Source organism: Heliangelus exortis, chromosome 6 (assembly GCF_036169615.1).
Source record: "Heliangelus exortis chromosome 6, bHelExo1.hap1, whole genome shotgun sequence".
NCBI classification, from domain to species: domain Eukaryota; kingdom Metazoa; phylum Chordata; class Aves; order Apodiformes; family Trochilidae; genus Heliangelus; species Heliangelus exortis.
In genome coordinates this window covers 36,835,566-36,852,079 of record NC_092427.1, presented here as the reverse complement: position 1 = coordinate 36,852,079, position 16,514 = coordinate 36,835,566, and the positions used below count along the sequence as shown (strand labels likewise).

The window sequence follows — 16,514 nt, the reverse complement described above, 5'->3', positions numbered from 1 at the left end:
CAGGAATATTTACAAAAGAACCAGGGAGATAATGATCTGTAGTCTTTAGAGACTTAAGATACAAATTTGTTGGCTTTTCATACAAAACCTCTGTTTAAAAAAGAAAACCCACACCACCAGTATTTCTTTTTTCCAAGCTTTGAAGTATTCCTTTTGGCATTGCACTCCTGATGTGTGACAGAACAACACAGAGCAGTAAAATTTTCACTTTTGAAGTGGAATGGCTCACAAAAAATAAATGTGAGGCTGAAGAGTTAAGCTACACAAGTCTAATTAAATTGCAGCTTTAATAAGCTGTGGCCATTCCAGCAAAATAAAGGAAGGAGTTAGTTTGGTTAGAACTGGCACCTGCAGTTTGAGTTTAAAAAAGGTTTTTATAACAAGTGTTTTGTTTCTTTTCTTTCCCCCTTTCTGGCTTGCCTGAGAAGAAGAAGTAGAAAGAGGAAGATCTGTATCCTACTTCCTCAGCTGATGAGAATGCATACTCTTACACTTCTGGCTGATGCTTCCCATTCCAGGTGAATTTTTCTCAGCTCTGGAGCTGTATTTAATGCAGAGGATTGTGTGTGCTGAAGGGAAGGTTCACACTGCCTCTCCAAGCTGTGGCAACCATCTCAGAGATGTCTTGCAGACCCTTTTCAGAGGGTGTTCAGACAAACACCTTCATAAGGTGTGATGGAAACTTGCTGGAAGAAAGAGCAGCTCCTTACAGCACTCAGGCTCCTCTTTCAGTTTAATTGGGGGTTGTACAGGCACTTTGGAGCTGCTGGATTTGTCACAGTCATATGCATCATGCTTGGAAGCTCCTGAGCTGGTTTCTGCAGTAAAGCCAACATTGAAACCTTCTTGAAATTCCTGTTCCATTTCTTTGGCCTGGCTACTTGACATTGCACTCATCAGCAAAGCTTGGTTTTTATTTTTATTCTTTTTTCTCTCCTGTCAGCTTCACTAGTTTGGTTGGTGATGAGGATGAGGATATTACCAGGATATCTTGGATCCAGCTAATGTTGCTAATCTGCTCCAGATTCAAAACAGAGGTGAAACATCTGCTGGGGTTGTTGAGAGGAGCTTTGTGCCAACTGTAGCCTAATGCAAAGATAGAGATGAGATGCAGTGATGGACTCATCTGCATGTTCACACGTAGTTACTCTGCTGTTAGTGGAACTATCAGTGTCAGCAGTTCAGCATTTGAAATCTGAATTTTATAGTAGCTCTGCAGAAAGGCAGCACCAGAGACTGAAACCTGAAGAAAAGAGTGAGGGACGTGGGAGATCCTGGCTGCAAAATAGAGTCACAGAATGCCAGGTTGGAAGGGGCCTCAAGGATCACCTGGTCCAACCAACCTTTCTAGGTAAAAATATACTTAAAATAGATCCATCCTTAACTCAAACTCAGTGTGTCAAGTCATGTGAAGAAAATCAGAGTTGTAATTGCCTTCTTATGAGTGAAGTAAGTGGGGTCCTGTGGGGTCATCCCACACATTAATGTGTTCCCACCTAAAGCACTCGACTCCCCTTGAACTTCTGGAAATATCCATATTTTTATTGATTTTTTTTTTTGGTAGAAATTTCTCTCGTGCCCCATGAGAAATTGATGAACACTGTTTAAGTAATTGCTCTTTTTGTTGTGCATTGTCCAGCTGGAATGCTAGAAAACACATCCTCTGCTTTTTATTGGAAGTGGAGTCCTTTCTGCATTAAGCTTTGTACTTACCTACATGTGGTGTGAATTTTTGGGGGGGCTCTTTTGCTTTCACAGCTTCCATCCCTTTGTTTGCTGCAGCCTGCAGGAAAGAATCCCTTTGACTTTTCAGTGATCCCCAGATGAGATCTGTTTCTGATAGGACTGCCTATAACTCAGTGATTTGGTAACCAAGGTGTCCAGGTTTGAGTTCCCTTTCAAGGAGCAGAAATTCCTCCTCCTTGGGTGCAGCTGAGTTGAGCTTTGTGGATCTGGGATGTGGGAAACAGAGGAGGTCTTTTTAGTCACAACCTTTCATGTATTGCAAATTGTTCTCATATTCCCTTTCAGTTTTTTTCTCTGGAGGCTGGGTAGCTCCCAACTGTTTAGATTTTCCCTGTAAATCATGTTTTAGAGCTCTGGTTTGGTCTTCAGGTCAACTCAATGTCTCACTCTGGTCACAGCCTTGGCACTGCTGGGTGGTATGGAAGGAGTTCTGTGTGTTTTGCAAGCCATATTCCTGTTTTAAGGTCTTTTCCTCTCCCACTCTCCCATCACATCATTTGCTTGTGTTCTGCTGCAGTCCCTAATTCTTTTTTTCTTTTTTTTTTTTTTTTTTCCCCCCACACATTGCTCTGTAACAACTCTGGATTTCTTGCTCACAGGCACGCTGTGTTCTCCTCTGTCCTCACCAGTGGCCTCATCTCCCTCCAGCCCAGCTATTTGTATAATTTGTAAAGGCCATTGCAAATTCTGACCCTCCTTGTGTTCAGAAGTATCTTGCAGATTTATTCAGGCACTCCCTGGTTCATAGCTGCCTGCTCTGTGTGTACATGAATATAAACCAGACACCACCAGCCAGTGGAAGTCCTGATTTTCCCAAGGGAGACCTTACAGGATCAGATGCCACTTTAGAGTTCCCTAAGTCAGGATTGATTTTCTAAAAAATGAAAGGATTTTTATTTAGAGGGCATGATAATTATCAGTGTGTGCAGGGACAGCACTTCACTGCCACACTCCTCGGGGCTCCCAGGGCTGGTGCTCTGTGCTGTTGCATGCTCAAGATGCCAGATGAAAGGCAGGTGCTGCTGCACTGAAGCAAGAAAAAGAAAATATTTCTGAAACCAGCTGCAGTGCACATCAAGGAGCTTGCTCCTGCTCACCTCTGCAAGAAGGAGAGGAGTAAGTTGTGGTTTCATAAGCTAAAGGAAGATAAATTTGCAGCATTTCCGTTTCTCTCAGTTTTTCTTTTTTTTTTTTTTTTTTTTTTTTTTTACTTCTTGGTTTCCATTGCTGCTGGTGCAGCTGGGTGAGCACAGGATGTCAGTGGTCTCCAGAGGATGTGGGGCCACCAAATGCTGGAGATGTGTCAGTTCAGGTGAACAGCTGCAGCCAGCATGAACCTGTCTGCTCCTCAAGGCATTCCCCTTGCACAAAGAATTGGTGGGGTTTGGGTTTTTTTGTTGTCTTTTTGTTTGCTTGGGTTTTGTGGGGTTTTTTTTGCTTGTTTGCTTGGGTTTTTTTTCCCCTTCTGACCATGAAATTGGAAAAAAAATTAAATCATCACTGGTATGCTTGAAATGTGTTTGAGTTGTTGCAGGACAAGTGAGCAGGAAATGAAGCTTGGGGTAGGGTTGGTGTTTTCTCAAATGCTCTTCTCCCCCAGCTGCTTTCTTCTTCAGTCTCTAGTGAGGAGCAGACCTGTCACTGGACTTGCTGGAGTTCTGCCCTGCTGGGAGGATGTTTTATTTCTCTTGAGGTTTGTAACCTCGTGCTGCCCAGCCACATCTCAGCCAAGCTCCTGGGGGGTGAGAGGACAGAGGGTTCTTCTGGGAGCAGCTGTGGTGTAACCTGGCACAGTGCCTCTCCCTTGGGAGTGGCCTTACACATGATTTCCTCCAGCTGGAACTGAAGCCCCCAGGGATTTCACTTTTGCTGCCCTCTTGTTCAGAAACGTGGCCCTGGTCCCAGGCCTGCCTGCCCGCTCCTCCCAAGATGATGGAGGAGGGGAAAAAAGGAAGAGGAGGGGAAGAAAGAAAGATGCAGAAGTCCCAGGAGTCAAAATATCCGTGTGACAAGGAGTATCCAAATGGATCGGTGCTGCAGCACTCCCCCAGGGGAATGGATTAAAGGAACTGGGTCGTTTTTTTTGGTAGTGCCATCAGCAACAGCCCTGTGATTGGTGTTGCCCTGTTTGTTGTGGGATATTACACTTTGTGTGGAGACAAAACCCCCAGAAACTGAGCAGACAGATTCATGAGGGCAAGATAAAGTCAGGACACCACCGGATGGATTATCCTCAATCTTTGTAGATATTCCAAGAAATCTTAGTGTGCTGCCTGCAGCAGACTTTTAAAACCCACTAAAAATGGGCACCAAACGCTGGTGAATGCAAGAAATGTTACGCCACTGTGTTTATTTTTGCCTCCTTTAAAAAGGCTTTCTTCTTTTAACTACTCTGCAGCGTGCTGAGTCTTTGTCTCCACTTGATTAATGTGACTTCCAGACAGTATTTATTAACTAATGTTCTGATATGATCTGCAGGCACTCAAAAAAAAAAAAAACCCCACCATCCCCTTCCAGCCCCAGATGTCCGACCCAAAACAAAACCCCAGCACTTAAATCGAGAGCAGTGGCCAATCTCCAGTGATGAGAATGAAGGAAAGGACACTGGGCAAGCTGAATTAAACATGCTTAGCTCCTTTTCCTTTTTGGAAGTGATCTAAATTTAAGATGCCTTGAGTTATTTTGGTGCCTTTAACTGATAAGTTTAACAAAACACAGGCTGCTCGCAGCATATTTGGCGTGTAGAGGAATTTCAGGATTCCGGGCAGGGCAGGATGTAACCTTTGCTTCACCTGGAAATATAAGCAGTTCTTGGGGCAGCTGATAGGCTTCATCATGCAAAATGGGAGGCAGCCAAAATCTGGAGCCAAGCTAACAGCCAGAAATAGATCTGCTGGGAGGCTTTTTCTGCACCCTCGGGAGCGGCCGATCAGAAACTGTGCGAAGAGAAAGGCTGGGGCTGGACCCAGCCTGGCACAGGCAGAGTCAATCCTGACTGTTTTCCTTTTTAAGTATCACAAAAACTTGACTAAAAAAGCCTGGTGTTAAGGTTTTAGCTGTCTCAATGTGTTGCAATACTTCCTTCCCCCCTCCCCCCAACATTTTGCTTAATGGTTTTCTTTCTTTCCCACTTGCTTGAAACGGCAGCGTGTGTTTGGCAGTGTGGATTTGCAGGTAGAGGTGTTCAGGTGGGCATCACCTCAGAACTGCAGCTCTCCTGCTCCAGCAGCATGGAAATGGGGCAGCAGAGAGAAAAGCCAAGGTTTAAATCTCTTGAAGGAGGCAAGTAGATAGAGGATGGGAACAGGAGGGTGTTAGGGAATGGTGAGGAGGCAGGGGTGGGCAGAGGGTTTATTCTGGTTACTGCACAAGCAGTGTGCTTATGGGAAAGGGAATGGAAGTATCCTCAGGTTTGCACATCACTCACTAAATGGTTAGCTGTGGTGAGGTTTTATAGAATCAGCTCTGCTGTTTTCTCTGTCTGACTGGAGATGTGGAGTTTTGCAGGTGGGGTGTAAGAGAAAGCCTTTGAGGTCTTGCTGACTCGGGGCAGAGCCAGAAGCCCCTGGGAGCTCAGTCTGTGTCTCCAGTCTCAAGCCCAGTTTGCTATTGCAGAGGCCTGACTGGTATGGAGAGGAAATAATTTAAAAGCAGGTGATGCAGGATGAGTTGTGACAGCCCCTTTTTCAGGGTTAAGCCATGCTCTAAGCAGTTCAGGTGGTCTGGTTCCACACAGTGTGAGGCAGTGTTCAAAACAAGAGCCTTAGTGGCTGCTGTTTTTAACCTTTCCATCATAGTCTTGTTCCAGGCATCTTTGCTGAGCCCTTTGCCAGTAATCATCCATTTTCCCCCTTCCCCTTATGGTGTCCAGTAGCTGGAATGAAGGAGAACTTGCAGCTTTGGAACACAGCCTTGGTCTTCTGAAGCCCACCATTGGATTTTTCCATCCTGCTGATGCAGAAAGGCATTTTGGTAGGCCTGAATTTCCTGATCAGGACTGGATCCCAGGCACCCAGCCAAATCCAGCTGGAAGGGTGGGTGGGAAGCAGGCTCTCCCCTGGGTCACACTGCCTGGAGGACCCACTGTCTGCACAAGCCACCCCAGCAAGGTGGGAGCTGCTCCATTTCTGTAGCTTGTGGTTGGTTGTCACTCAGCTAGGAATGGATACCAGGGATTAAACTCAGTGCCAGGAGCTGCTGCTCATGTTAGAATCACCTTATTCCAACCACTTCTGCACCAGATGTTTCTGGAGGTGTTCAAGTCTTTGGTGGTGAAGCCACTGGAAGTTTAGGTACTAGATAAATGCTGTAGTTTCAGTTTATGTACAATATTTTTCCTAATCTTAGGAGGGAAATGAAGCAGTGATTGATTCTTCACAGCTCCTCTCAAGTGCATTCCCTGTGTGCCTTTGCACCATCAACTCCCCAGGCTTTTTTGTAGTCTGAAGGATGGAGGCAAGCTGTGGTTTTGGAGAAGCCAAACAAGAAGAGGCTGTTGCAAATGACATGGGGAGAAATGGGGAGACCTTACAGAAAAAGCTGACTGTACTTGCAAAGAGACTGAAATGCCCAGCACATCCCTCCAAGCAGCTCAGAGCACAGTGTGGCAGGGAGTGAAATAATAATTGGCCTTGCAAACAGCATGAAGGTCTTCTTGGAGTCTGTAAGAGCATCTACCCAGAGTTTTTCTTCCTTTCAGGAGTGTTGAGTTGGGTTCTGTTGAAAGTCTCTGTGTGTCTTGTAAGTTTGCTGTTCCTGGAGCATGGAAACAATGGAACAAATGGAAGTTTTGTAGCAATGTGTAGGCATAAATGCTGCCCTCTCTGCAGTGGATTGTGTGTAAGTTTTATAATTAATGGAGCTAGTTTGGAAAAAACAGAAGGGCGTAAGAAAATAGAATTAAATTAAGTGAAAAACTTTCCCTGCCATATTCAAAATATTGCAGTGTACAGGGGTTTTCTTAACCTGGTCAGTATAAGTGTCCTAGGGTAGGTACTTTTGCTCACTAAATAATGCTGTCAGTTTGCCACAGGGCTGCTTCCAGGGGACCATTGCACCCTCTTTACAGATTTTAATCTCTCCAGTGGCCTTTCAGTAGCTTGGACAAGGATTCCTTAAGAGACTCACAGCAAAAATCTGTAATTGCTCTGCAACACTCCTTAGCAACCATGCAAGGACATTATTCTCCAAATAGCAGGTCAGTGAAAGTACTTTGCTGCCTGAAGCCAGCACTGTAGCAATCCCAGTAGCAGAAATGGAATCTTTGTTAAAAGAAAAAATTAAGAGTAAAATTCTCTTTGTTATATACCCAGCAATTAATTCCTGAAACACAGTAGAAGGCAAACAGGTGGTGCAAGTGACATAGACTGCAAGGCTTGCTAAAAAGTGCTTAGTCTTGAATAATTCCATACTTAGCAAGCACCAGGGAAATGCAAGCTAAGAATTAAGAGAAATCCAGTTTATGACTGCTCATTCATCCAGACTTTTAAGCTAAACCAGCATTTCATGTTCATGTATTGACTGCTTGGAGGGAGGAAGTCCTAAATTAAAATTAGGAAGAGGAGTAGTCTTGTGCTGTGAGCAGTGGAAGGAAATAGCTGTACATGGTGTGACATTGCAGACAACCTTGGAACCTTGATTCCCTGCAAAAAAAAAAAAAAAAAAAGAGTTTGGCAAAACACTGACAAAATCATCACACTTGAAGCTGTGATGTTTCCTGCTGCTTTGTCTTGCCAGTTACAGAGGGATGAGTGAGCCCGTGGACCTATCCAAGGGTTCAGTCCAGAAACTTGATGTCATAGGATTAGAACAAGTGAAGGATCAATGCAGAACTGATTTTCACTCAGTTTTCCATCACTTTATCACTCACCAAGTGATAATCTATTACACCAAATCAGCAGGGGAATCCATCATCCTTTCCCCATCTGTCTCTGGGTCCTGTCAAATGAAAAGCTGGGTTAAGTAAATCCTTGTTAGTGAGTCAGAATATCTAAACCCAAACAAAATCCTGAATACCTGTCACAGTTACTCAATGAAAGTGCTAATTGTTTTTCTAGGAGCTTCATCACCCACTTTGGTTGTAGTAATTAAAATGATAGTTGAGGCATCCAGTAACAGATTTCAGAACACTGATAGAACTCAGTGACTTTTGTACTTAGAATAATTCTCTATAGAAATAGCAACATGGCAAGGGTTTTGGTGACTGCTGGGGTGTATTTTCAGGAAAAATATGTGAACACTCCCAACTGAAATTCCCTGAAGAATTTGGGAGCCCTGGATAACTGCACTGGTGAAACAGTTGTTCATCATTCCAAAACCTGCACCCTTGCTTAATTCTAATAATAGTTATACATAACCTCCTCTGTGCTTTCTTAATGTTTTTTTTTTTTTTCCTTCATTCTGTATGTGAGGAATTTTAAAGCAAAATATTTCTGTCAATGAGAGAACCCATTAATGATGTTTTGTCACAGGTTTTAGAAATTATTTCCAATAACATAATCTATCATACTTTGATCATCAGGAAGTGTGATTAACTGCCCTTCAGGAATATATTAAAAAAAAAAAAAAAAAAAAAAAGAAAAAAAGAAAAAAAAAGTTATTTAAAGTTGAAGGCATTCTTGCATGACCTCAAATTGCAGCCATGCCACCCCAACATAGTTCTGGCCTTACACATGACTGCATCTTACACAGAAACATGTCTTAGCATAAAAAATAGCATAAAATATCCTGAAATAAATAGCATAAAATGTCCTGAGCAGTGTTGTATTTCTCACTTAGAAACTAATACCTTTAAAAAAAGAAGTAAAAACATGAAATAATAAATAAGAAAAATGGCCAGTTGGAGAAAGCTGCACCACAGTGCCTCAAGGTCAGAGCTGTGCTGATTTCATCTGCTCTTTCCAATTCACAGCCTCTGATTGCTCTCCATTATCTCTGCCTCTTGCTGTTACAATTAGCAGTGAGGGATTCTATTGTAATTAATTTATAAAAAGCAAATCTCTTGGAAAAAAGGGCTGAGGGACTGAAGGCTTTGCAAATGGGCTTGTGGCAGCCATCTGCTGCCAGCAAAGGTTTGTGCATCAGCAGTGGGAGGCTTAGACCCTGCTTCAGGGGCCAAATAAATGCTGGGGTTTGATGGAAGGAGCTGGGTGCTGATGACTGTGGTGGGGTGGGCAAAAATTGAGATGAGGACCCTTCTGTAGGTTATGGGTTGGAAGAAAACTGTGTTACTCTCCATCTGCTTTCTCTGTTCAGGAGCTGACAGGAATTAAAAAGCTCCAGCAGTTCCTGAAAAAACAGGTGGCTGGGTCAGGCTGAGTCTTCCTGGATGTTGCTGTTACTCTGAATCTAGGAAATGGTAATTTTTATTACCATTATCGTTTTATTTTATCATAATTGTTTTATTATTTTATTTTATTACCATATGCTTGTGGGCATAAGACTAGAGAATTACTGTTAACTGTTTCTTTGGCTTGAGGAAAATGCAGCAAGGAGACCATCTCACTCTAAGCCAAATTCTGATTTCTTTGGGTTTGGCAGATGATGGAGAAGGGAAGAGGCTCAGATGGTTTGGGGAGTGACTCTTCTGGCACAGGCTGGGAAGGAAGCATGCTAAATGCTTCAAGTTAAATGCATTTTTTTTCCTCTTTCTTTTTTTTCTTTTTTTTCTTTTTTTTTCTTTTTTTTTCTTTTTTTTCTCCTTTTTTTTCTTTTTTCTTTTTTTCTTTTTTCTTTTTTTTCTTTTTTTATTTTTCTTTTCTTTTTTTTCTTTTTCTTCTTTTTCTTCTTTTTTTTTCTTTTCTTCCTCTTCTTCCTCTTCTCTCTCTTCTTCCTCTTCTCTCTCTCTTCTCTCTTCTCTCTCTCTTCTCTCTCTCTTCTCTCTCTCTTCTTTCCCTCTTCTTTCCCTCTTCTTTCCCTCTTCTTTCCCTCTTCTCTCTCTCTTCTCTCTCTCTTCTCTCTCTCTTCTCTCTCTCTTCTTTCCCTCTTCTTTCCCTCTTCTTTCCCTCTTCTTTCCCTCTTCTTTCCCTCTTCTTTCCCTCTTCTTTCCCTCTTCTTTCCCTCTTCTTTCCCTCTTCTTTCCCTCTTCTTTCCCTCTTCTTTCCCTCTTCTTTCCCTCTTCTTTCCCTCTTCTTTCCCTCTTCTTTCCCTCTTCTTTCCCTCTTCTTTCCCTCTTCTTTCCCTCTTCTTTCCCTCTTCTTTCCCTCTTCTTTCCCTCTTCTTTCCCTCTTCTTTCCCTCTTCTTTCCCTCTTCTTTCCCTCTTCTTTCCCTCTTCTTTCCCTCTTCTTTCCCTCTTCTTTCCCTCTTCTTTCCCTCTTCTTTCCCTCTTCTTTCCCTCTTCTTTCCCTCTTCTTTCCCTCTTCTTTCCCTCTTCTTTCTTTCTCTCAACCTCCATTGCAATACCTAAGACTGCAAACTGTCATGATAAAAGGTGTTGGGTTTGTCCAGAGGGGTGGTGAGAATGAAATTCCAGTGTGAATCTTTTCCCAAGGACATAAGGGATTAAAATAGACTCCCTCAACTTAGAAATGTGTTTTCCACATTTGAGGCTGATGAATTTTGCAGTGTGAGGAGAGGTGGTATTTTCTGTTTGTGAACTGTTGGATAACCTGTTTACAAGCTAGATAAATTCCACAGGCTTTTAGGGACTGTTGTGGTTTTAGGTATTTAAGCAGTCATGCATGCTTCCATTTTTGGGTTTTTTTTTTTAAGTTTCTGCTGGCTGCATGGCTGGTAGGGCCACAGGGCAGCCTGGAGGTGGGCAGTGAGCTCGGGGTGAGGTTTGTTTTATCTTTGCAATTTCTTCCCTTTCTTTTCCTGAGTCCCCAGCAGCAAGGAGGGGGAGGGTTTGTGGTTTTGTTTTCCAATTCAGCTGCCTGCCAGCTTGGGTAATAACTTGGCTATTTGCTGCTGGGGCTCCAGATCAAACCCAGGCAGAAGGACTGAGATTGCCAGCTCTGGATGTTTAAGGGAGCAGCTGAGCATGAGCAGGGCTCCCTCCCAGTGATGCCAGCAGTGCCAGAGGAGAGAGCAGGGCATGTTTCTCCTGATCATTTATTCATCCATTTTGATTCATAATGGCCTAATGACAGACTTGAAACAATAAGATAATTATTTTGCTTCTCGGGTGGTTAAAATAAACTTGTTTGTTCAGTAAAAAGATCCGAGATGTTCAGTAACCACCCAGAAATTCATTATCTGCATCGTGTTCTGTTTCTATATTTGTGCTCTGTGACCATTCAATCTGCAAGCACCCAGCAAGCTCTGATGTAATTGGTTTTCCCCATCCATGCCAAGGAGAACATCTGGGCTAATTGTGTGTTGTTGACAAAAGTTGCCATTCTGATGGGGGTCCCTGTTTGTGCACACACTCACACTCACACACTCACACACACACTCACACTCACACACACATACACACACACACACTCCTTACACCTCCAAACACCCTCTTGCCTTCAGCTTATCCTGGAGCAAACTGATGGTCCCTCCTGATCACATCTCCTCAGGGATTTGTTGTATGATGTCTGGAGGTTTGGTAAATGTTAGCAAAACCAATCTGTTTTTCAACAGAAAACAACCCAACTTGTAACACTGCTTCTTTTTTTTTTTTTTTCCAGCCACCACTGGTCCAAGCCATCTTCAGTGGGGACCCAGAAGAGATAAGGATGTTGATCTACAAGACTGAGGATGTCAATGCCTTGGTATGTGGCTTGAGATGCTACCCAAGCTGTTTTAATGACAATATTAATCATATCCTTAGGAACTGACACCTAACAGGAGGGAATTTCTTTGGGTGAGATTTGGGGTTCCTGTGGAATCATCTGGAACAGAATTATCTCAGGCAGGTGACTTGGAACTGTAGAAGTTTCTGGTCATTATTCCAAATGTGCAGGTCAGTCAGGGACAGTGTTTTTTCTCTCCCTGAGAAAATGAATGAAACCAGCTGAAAACAACATATTTTTACTCTCTGTAGAGTTTCCTTTTCTGAAGAGTCTTTGCAGATCAGGAGCAGCATTTGACTGCACTTGAAATAAAGCTTCAGAACAGGTCTCAGCAGAGAGAGTAAGGAAGCAGTATCTTGGCCACAGTTTGCCCACAAAGGAATTACTGTTCTGCAGTTTGGCTTCTTCTAGCCAGAACAATGGTAATCAGCTGTAAACAAGTAGTAGTTCAGTGTTTTGGCAGTGAAAAAAAAACTTATCTCCATTTGAATATGGTCTTTTTGCAGAAGGTGTTTTAAATGGGGAATCTGATCAAAGATTTATCAGTACCTGGTTGGTTTTGAGAAATAAATTTCTGAAGGTGCTTGCTTAAAGCATCATCTGTCTTGAGTTTCCTCCTGATTTATTTTCCTTGATGGTCTTAGAAAAAAAAAAAAAAAAAGAAAGGAAGAAACAAAACCAAACCACCAAAGAAGGTTTTTTTTTTAAAGAGCATTTCTTGTGCAAGCTTCTTGTAGACTCCCCAATGTTTTTCTATCCTTTGGCTGCAGGTGTGGTAGTGATAGTTGCTAGGGAGGTGTTCCCAGCTGTCAGAGGCAATACTGAATGAAGAATGTGTGTTTTACAGATGAGTACCAATGTACTTAAGAGAAAAAGTCTTTGAACTTGAGTGATCTTGCCCACAATCTTGTTAAAGGTGCTCCAAGTCCATCCATCCTTTGCCTAAACAGCTATTTCATCAGGAGCAAAGAAACCAGAGCTGATTCTCTGGAATAATTAAAGTACCCATCAGCACCAACTCTGAAGGTTGTGTTCTGGGTAGTGACTGCAGACAAGTGTCAAATGCTTCAAATGTCACCTAAAGAAGAGCAAAACAGAATTTTTTCCCCCTTGTGCTGTGAGCTGGCAATTTGCACCGTGTGCTTACATTTCTATTTTAAGGGTGTTGTTAATTACTTCCATGTTAATGTTTCTCTAGTGCTTGGTTGCTCACTTGAGAGGAAACTCTGACACTGTTTGGCAGGGGTTTGCCCTTTGTTGATGGTTTTGGTTTGCTGTGTTAATGCTGGAGCAGTTCAAATGGAGGTCGAGCAGGGAAACAAAATAAAACTCTTGGTTTTGCAGCAAGCTGTGGTGATTTCTGAAGATTTAATAATTGCTTTTTGGAAGGCAGAAATAAACAGGCCATGGAGAAATGATGTGAAATTAGGGGTGTATATACATACTGCCTAAAAAAAAAATTAATCTCAGAGGAAAGAGTTTAGAGCAAATTAGAAGTTTAGAAGGTTACTTTTTTTTTTTTTTTTTTTTTTTTCCTGGTAAAATAATTAGTGTCTTTCCAAGCTGGGAAGTGTATGTTGATGAGAATGGCTGTGTTCTTGTTGCTGCTATAATTGTGGGGATGATGGGGGGATGTAGGGATGATTTTACTTTGGGAAGATTATTCTGACTCCTGGTTAGGTGGGGTTTGTAATAGATGGAGCTGTGCAGCACCCTACACCTACAGAGTCCAGTTCTAATGTGCTGTGCCACAATTTTCTACTAAACCAGAACCCTTCCTGCCCATTGTCCAATTTCATCTCAGTCTTCCAGTTTAGTTTCCCTTCAAAAATTCCAAGATCAAGCTCAAAAGGGCAAACCCCCCTTCCAGTATTCTTTCCCATAGATGATGAGATGTTTGCAAGCCAAACCAGACATTTCTTCACCTGTTTATTTTTATTTTTTTATTATTATTTATCCCCTAGTGCTGCTTTTTTTCTTGAATAAAACCCTGAAAACCAAAATACATGCAAAACTTCTATTTCCTCAGGATATCTTCTACTATACTCATATTTTTAGGAAAGTGAGGATCAAAGTGGGCTGCAATAACTTGTTCTGGGTTCCAACCATGTCAAGGTGTAGTGACCCTTGGCATTTCCACCTCTGGAGCATCTCTGCAGAAAAATGAGCAGAAGAACAGCACCAGCAGAGAATGCAAAGCCTTGCAGGCAGGAACTTGTGTTTAGAAGGTGATTTATTCCAGGATAAGGAAGGCAAGAAGGAAACCCTTGTGGGGAGGCATGGATGAATGCTGTGTATTACCTCTTTTCCCCATCCTGCTTGGTAAGGCAAGGATTTAGCAGGAGGGTTTGGGGTTTATCCAGGTCTTCACACACAGACAAATGATACATGTGTCTGTAGAATTGCTAAGCATGCTTTTTGAGATGGTACAAGTGTGTGCATGTTGAGGATTGTGAGTCTGGAAAGCTTTTCATGCTTGGAATAGCTGCTCTGAAAACCAACTTGTCATTCAGTTTGGAGCAACACGTTTGGCTTGGGAGGAGGAGAGGCTGGAGTGTGGGATTTTGGGATCTAGACCCTTGTTTCTGCCCTTCTCCAAGGACTGATGGTTTTCTTTTTGGCCCTGGGGAGTCTCCCAGGAGAAGAAAGCCATCCTAGAAGTAGATGTTCCTCTTCTAGCTGGAGGTCTGCTGTGCTGCATTGCCTTGAAAAAAAATAAATTATTTCCTCAAGAACTTTGGGAGCCTTCTGCTTTGATGCAGTATGACAGCTTGGTTTGGGCTAATAGCTGTGTTTTCAGTGGGAATGCACCTGATATGCAGTTAATTAAAGTGGGAAGTGCTGGATAATGTATTTTTTTTCCCTATAGAAGAAAACTATTAACAGTTCTGAGGAATGTGAGGAGACTGAACACTAAAATTACATTGATGTTCAAAAGGCTGTGTTAGTTGGGAAGAAATATTTTTTCTTTTAGAAAATAAATAGAAATTGGTTTATTTTATAAAGGAGTTGCTTGAACTGGGAAGAGGTTTCTGTTGGAGCAGTGAAATACTGAGCTGCCTTGTACAGCATGCTGGTATCCTCATGGGTACTAAGCTTTTATCTCTCTGTACCTGCTGATCTGTATCTTGGTATCCTTGGCCTTAAAATGTTTGAGACCAGTGAATATGTGTCTGCCTGTAGCTTCTTTATTTTCTCCAAAGGCAGCAGTGTCAGCCTGAATTTTCTCAATCTGTTTTTTCCATCATGGGTGATGCATGTTCTTGTGCTGTCAAGAACCCCCCAGTTCAATATTGCATTTATGGAAATGGAGGAGTTGTTTAACTTTTGAGTTCTACACTGGAAACTCACTGCTACAAACACTCCAGGATTTCCTTTAATTTATGATAACAGTTTCTGCAGTCTTTAATCAGAGATAATTAATTAATTTTAAAAGCTCTGTTTTCCTAGCATCCAGGATACTGTCAGCCTCATGGAAGGAAAGTGTTGGGGAGGGAAGGTAATTTTTCTTACCTCTGGAAAATCAAAATATTTGCCTGTCCCAGAGGTGCTGGCACCAGGATCTGCACTTTGAGATGGGAACTTCTCTGCTTGGTAATAACAGAAGAATAAGTGCTGGGCATAATCTGCACAGCTTGACTTTCACCTCCCAGCTGATGCTCACAGTTGGGCTTCTGGATTTGCTTTGTGAATCACATAAAAGAATCTGAGAGGGAGGAAATCCTGAAGCAGCAGAGATCTTCTTTGCACAGCATCAGCTTTTGGCTCTGGGTGGTTGTAAGTAGCCCCAGCAGTAGCTGTTTGTTTCCTTTTAGCTCCTTCAGTTGTTGCTAATCAGTTCCCAATATTTGATTTTCCTGGAGTCAACTGGATCTGATTGTTTGGGGGCTTGCAGTGGTCCCAGCTAATTTGTGCTATTTAAATAGTGTAAGTTTCTTTCCTTAAACAAGGAAGTCTCTTCCTAGGCAACCTTCATCCTCTCACTTTCTGTGGCCCTTCCTTCTATGCTGAGCTGCTCCTCTTGGCTGCTCAGTTTGGTGACAAAAAGAGGATACAGGCATTCATTTTCTGTAGCAGTTGCACTTATATTTTACTAACAAATGACTCTTTTCCAAAGACCTGATCTGAATAGCTACAGGTGATATAAAAGTTGAAACCCATGACATACTTTGAGATGTAGGCTGAAGCTGTTGGCCTTTTGCTGGTGGTGCCTGAATATTTCCCATTTGCTGATAGGGTTCCTCCCAGCCACTGTTCTGCTAATCTGGGTGTCACTGCCATCACTTGAACACTTTAAGCATGTGCTGAGTGCTTTTCTTGCTGTGGCCTTCTGTCCTCAATTGCCTGGTTCTTAAATTCTTGATTTCTTTTATCTTTACGTTATTTTTTTTAATATGTCCAGAGAATGTTAAAATGCAGCATCCCCTTTCCTGTGAGCCAAGAGTTCTGGGAAGAGAGAGAGAGTTTAAATCATCTTGGCATGATGCTCTAGCCATTGTTCAGCTTATCTGCTGTCTCTTACTGACTTTTTGTTCCTCTGAGAACTGCACTTGAAGAAGGTCTGATTCTTTGTCTTAATGCTATTTGTAATCCTTTTATCATTTCTGCCCTGTGCACTCACCTAGCCTGGAAAAGCTCATCCAGGGTGGGCTGTAACTTAGAAACTGAACATCTGAGGGAATCCAGCTTGTGGTTTTGGTTCTTCAGCAGCCAGTGCTGGATGAGCCCTGCTTAATATCCTTTTGATTTCCCTGCCATGTAAGGAGGTGAAGGTCTGTAAGGTATTTTCCCCCCTGACTTGTGACAAGATGCCACCTAATCCATCTTTTGAGAGCTTAATGCCCAGTATTTATGACTAAACCCCACTGCAGCAGAGTTCTAGGACTACATACACCATCTATGTTTGAAAAAACACACAAACATTAAAAAAAAAAAAAATTAAAAATCAGTGTAACTTCTGGTGACCAATGGCTCTGTGCCTCAGAGTGCTGGAAAACAATAATCAGCAGTCACAGGACAAATGGTTCTGCTGCACTGCTTTGTCC

The 16,514-nt window shown here is 42.4% G+C and overlaps 2 protein-coding genes across 6 annotated transcripts in view; both read left to right on the top strand.

Annotated features, from left to right (window-relative positions):
* The window catches only part of ANKRD44 (ankyrin repeat domain 44), a 120,500-nt gene that overhangs the window by 40,674 nt on the left and 63,312 nt on the right, over nt 1-16,514 (top strand). For all 5 annotated transcript variants that reach the window (XM_071747864.1, XM_071747863.1, XM_071747867.1 and 2 more), the window contains exon 2: nt 11,365-11,448. In XM_071747864.1, the coding sequence (XP_071603965.1) occupies nt 11,365-11,448 (84 nt within the window). The remainder of the gene's footprint in view (nt 1-11,364; nt 11,449-16,514) is intronic.
* SF3B1 (splicing factor 3b subunit 1) overlaps nt 1-16,514 on the top strand; it is a 152,955-nt gene that overhangs the window by 81,031 nt on the left and 55,410 nt on the right. The gene's annotated exons all lie outside the window — the stretch shown is intronic.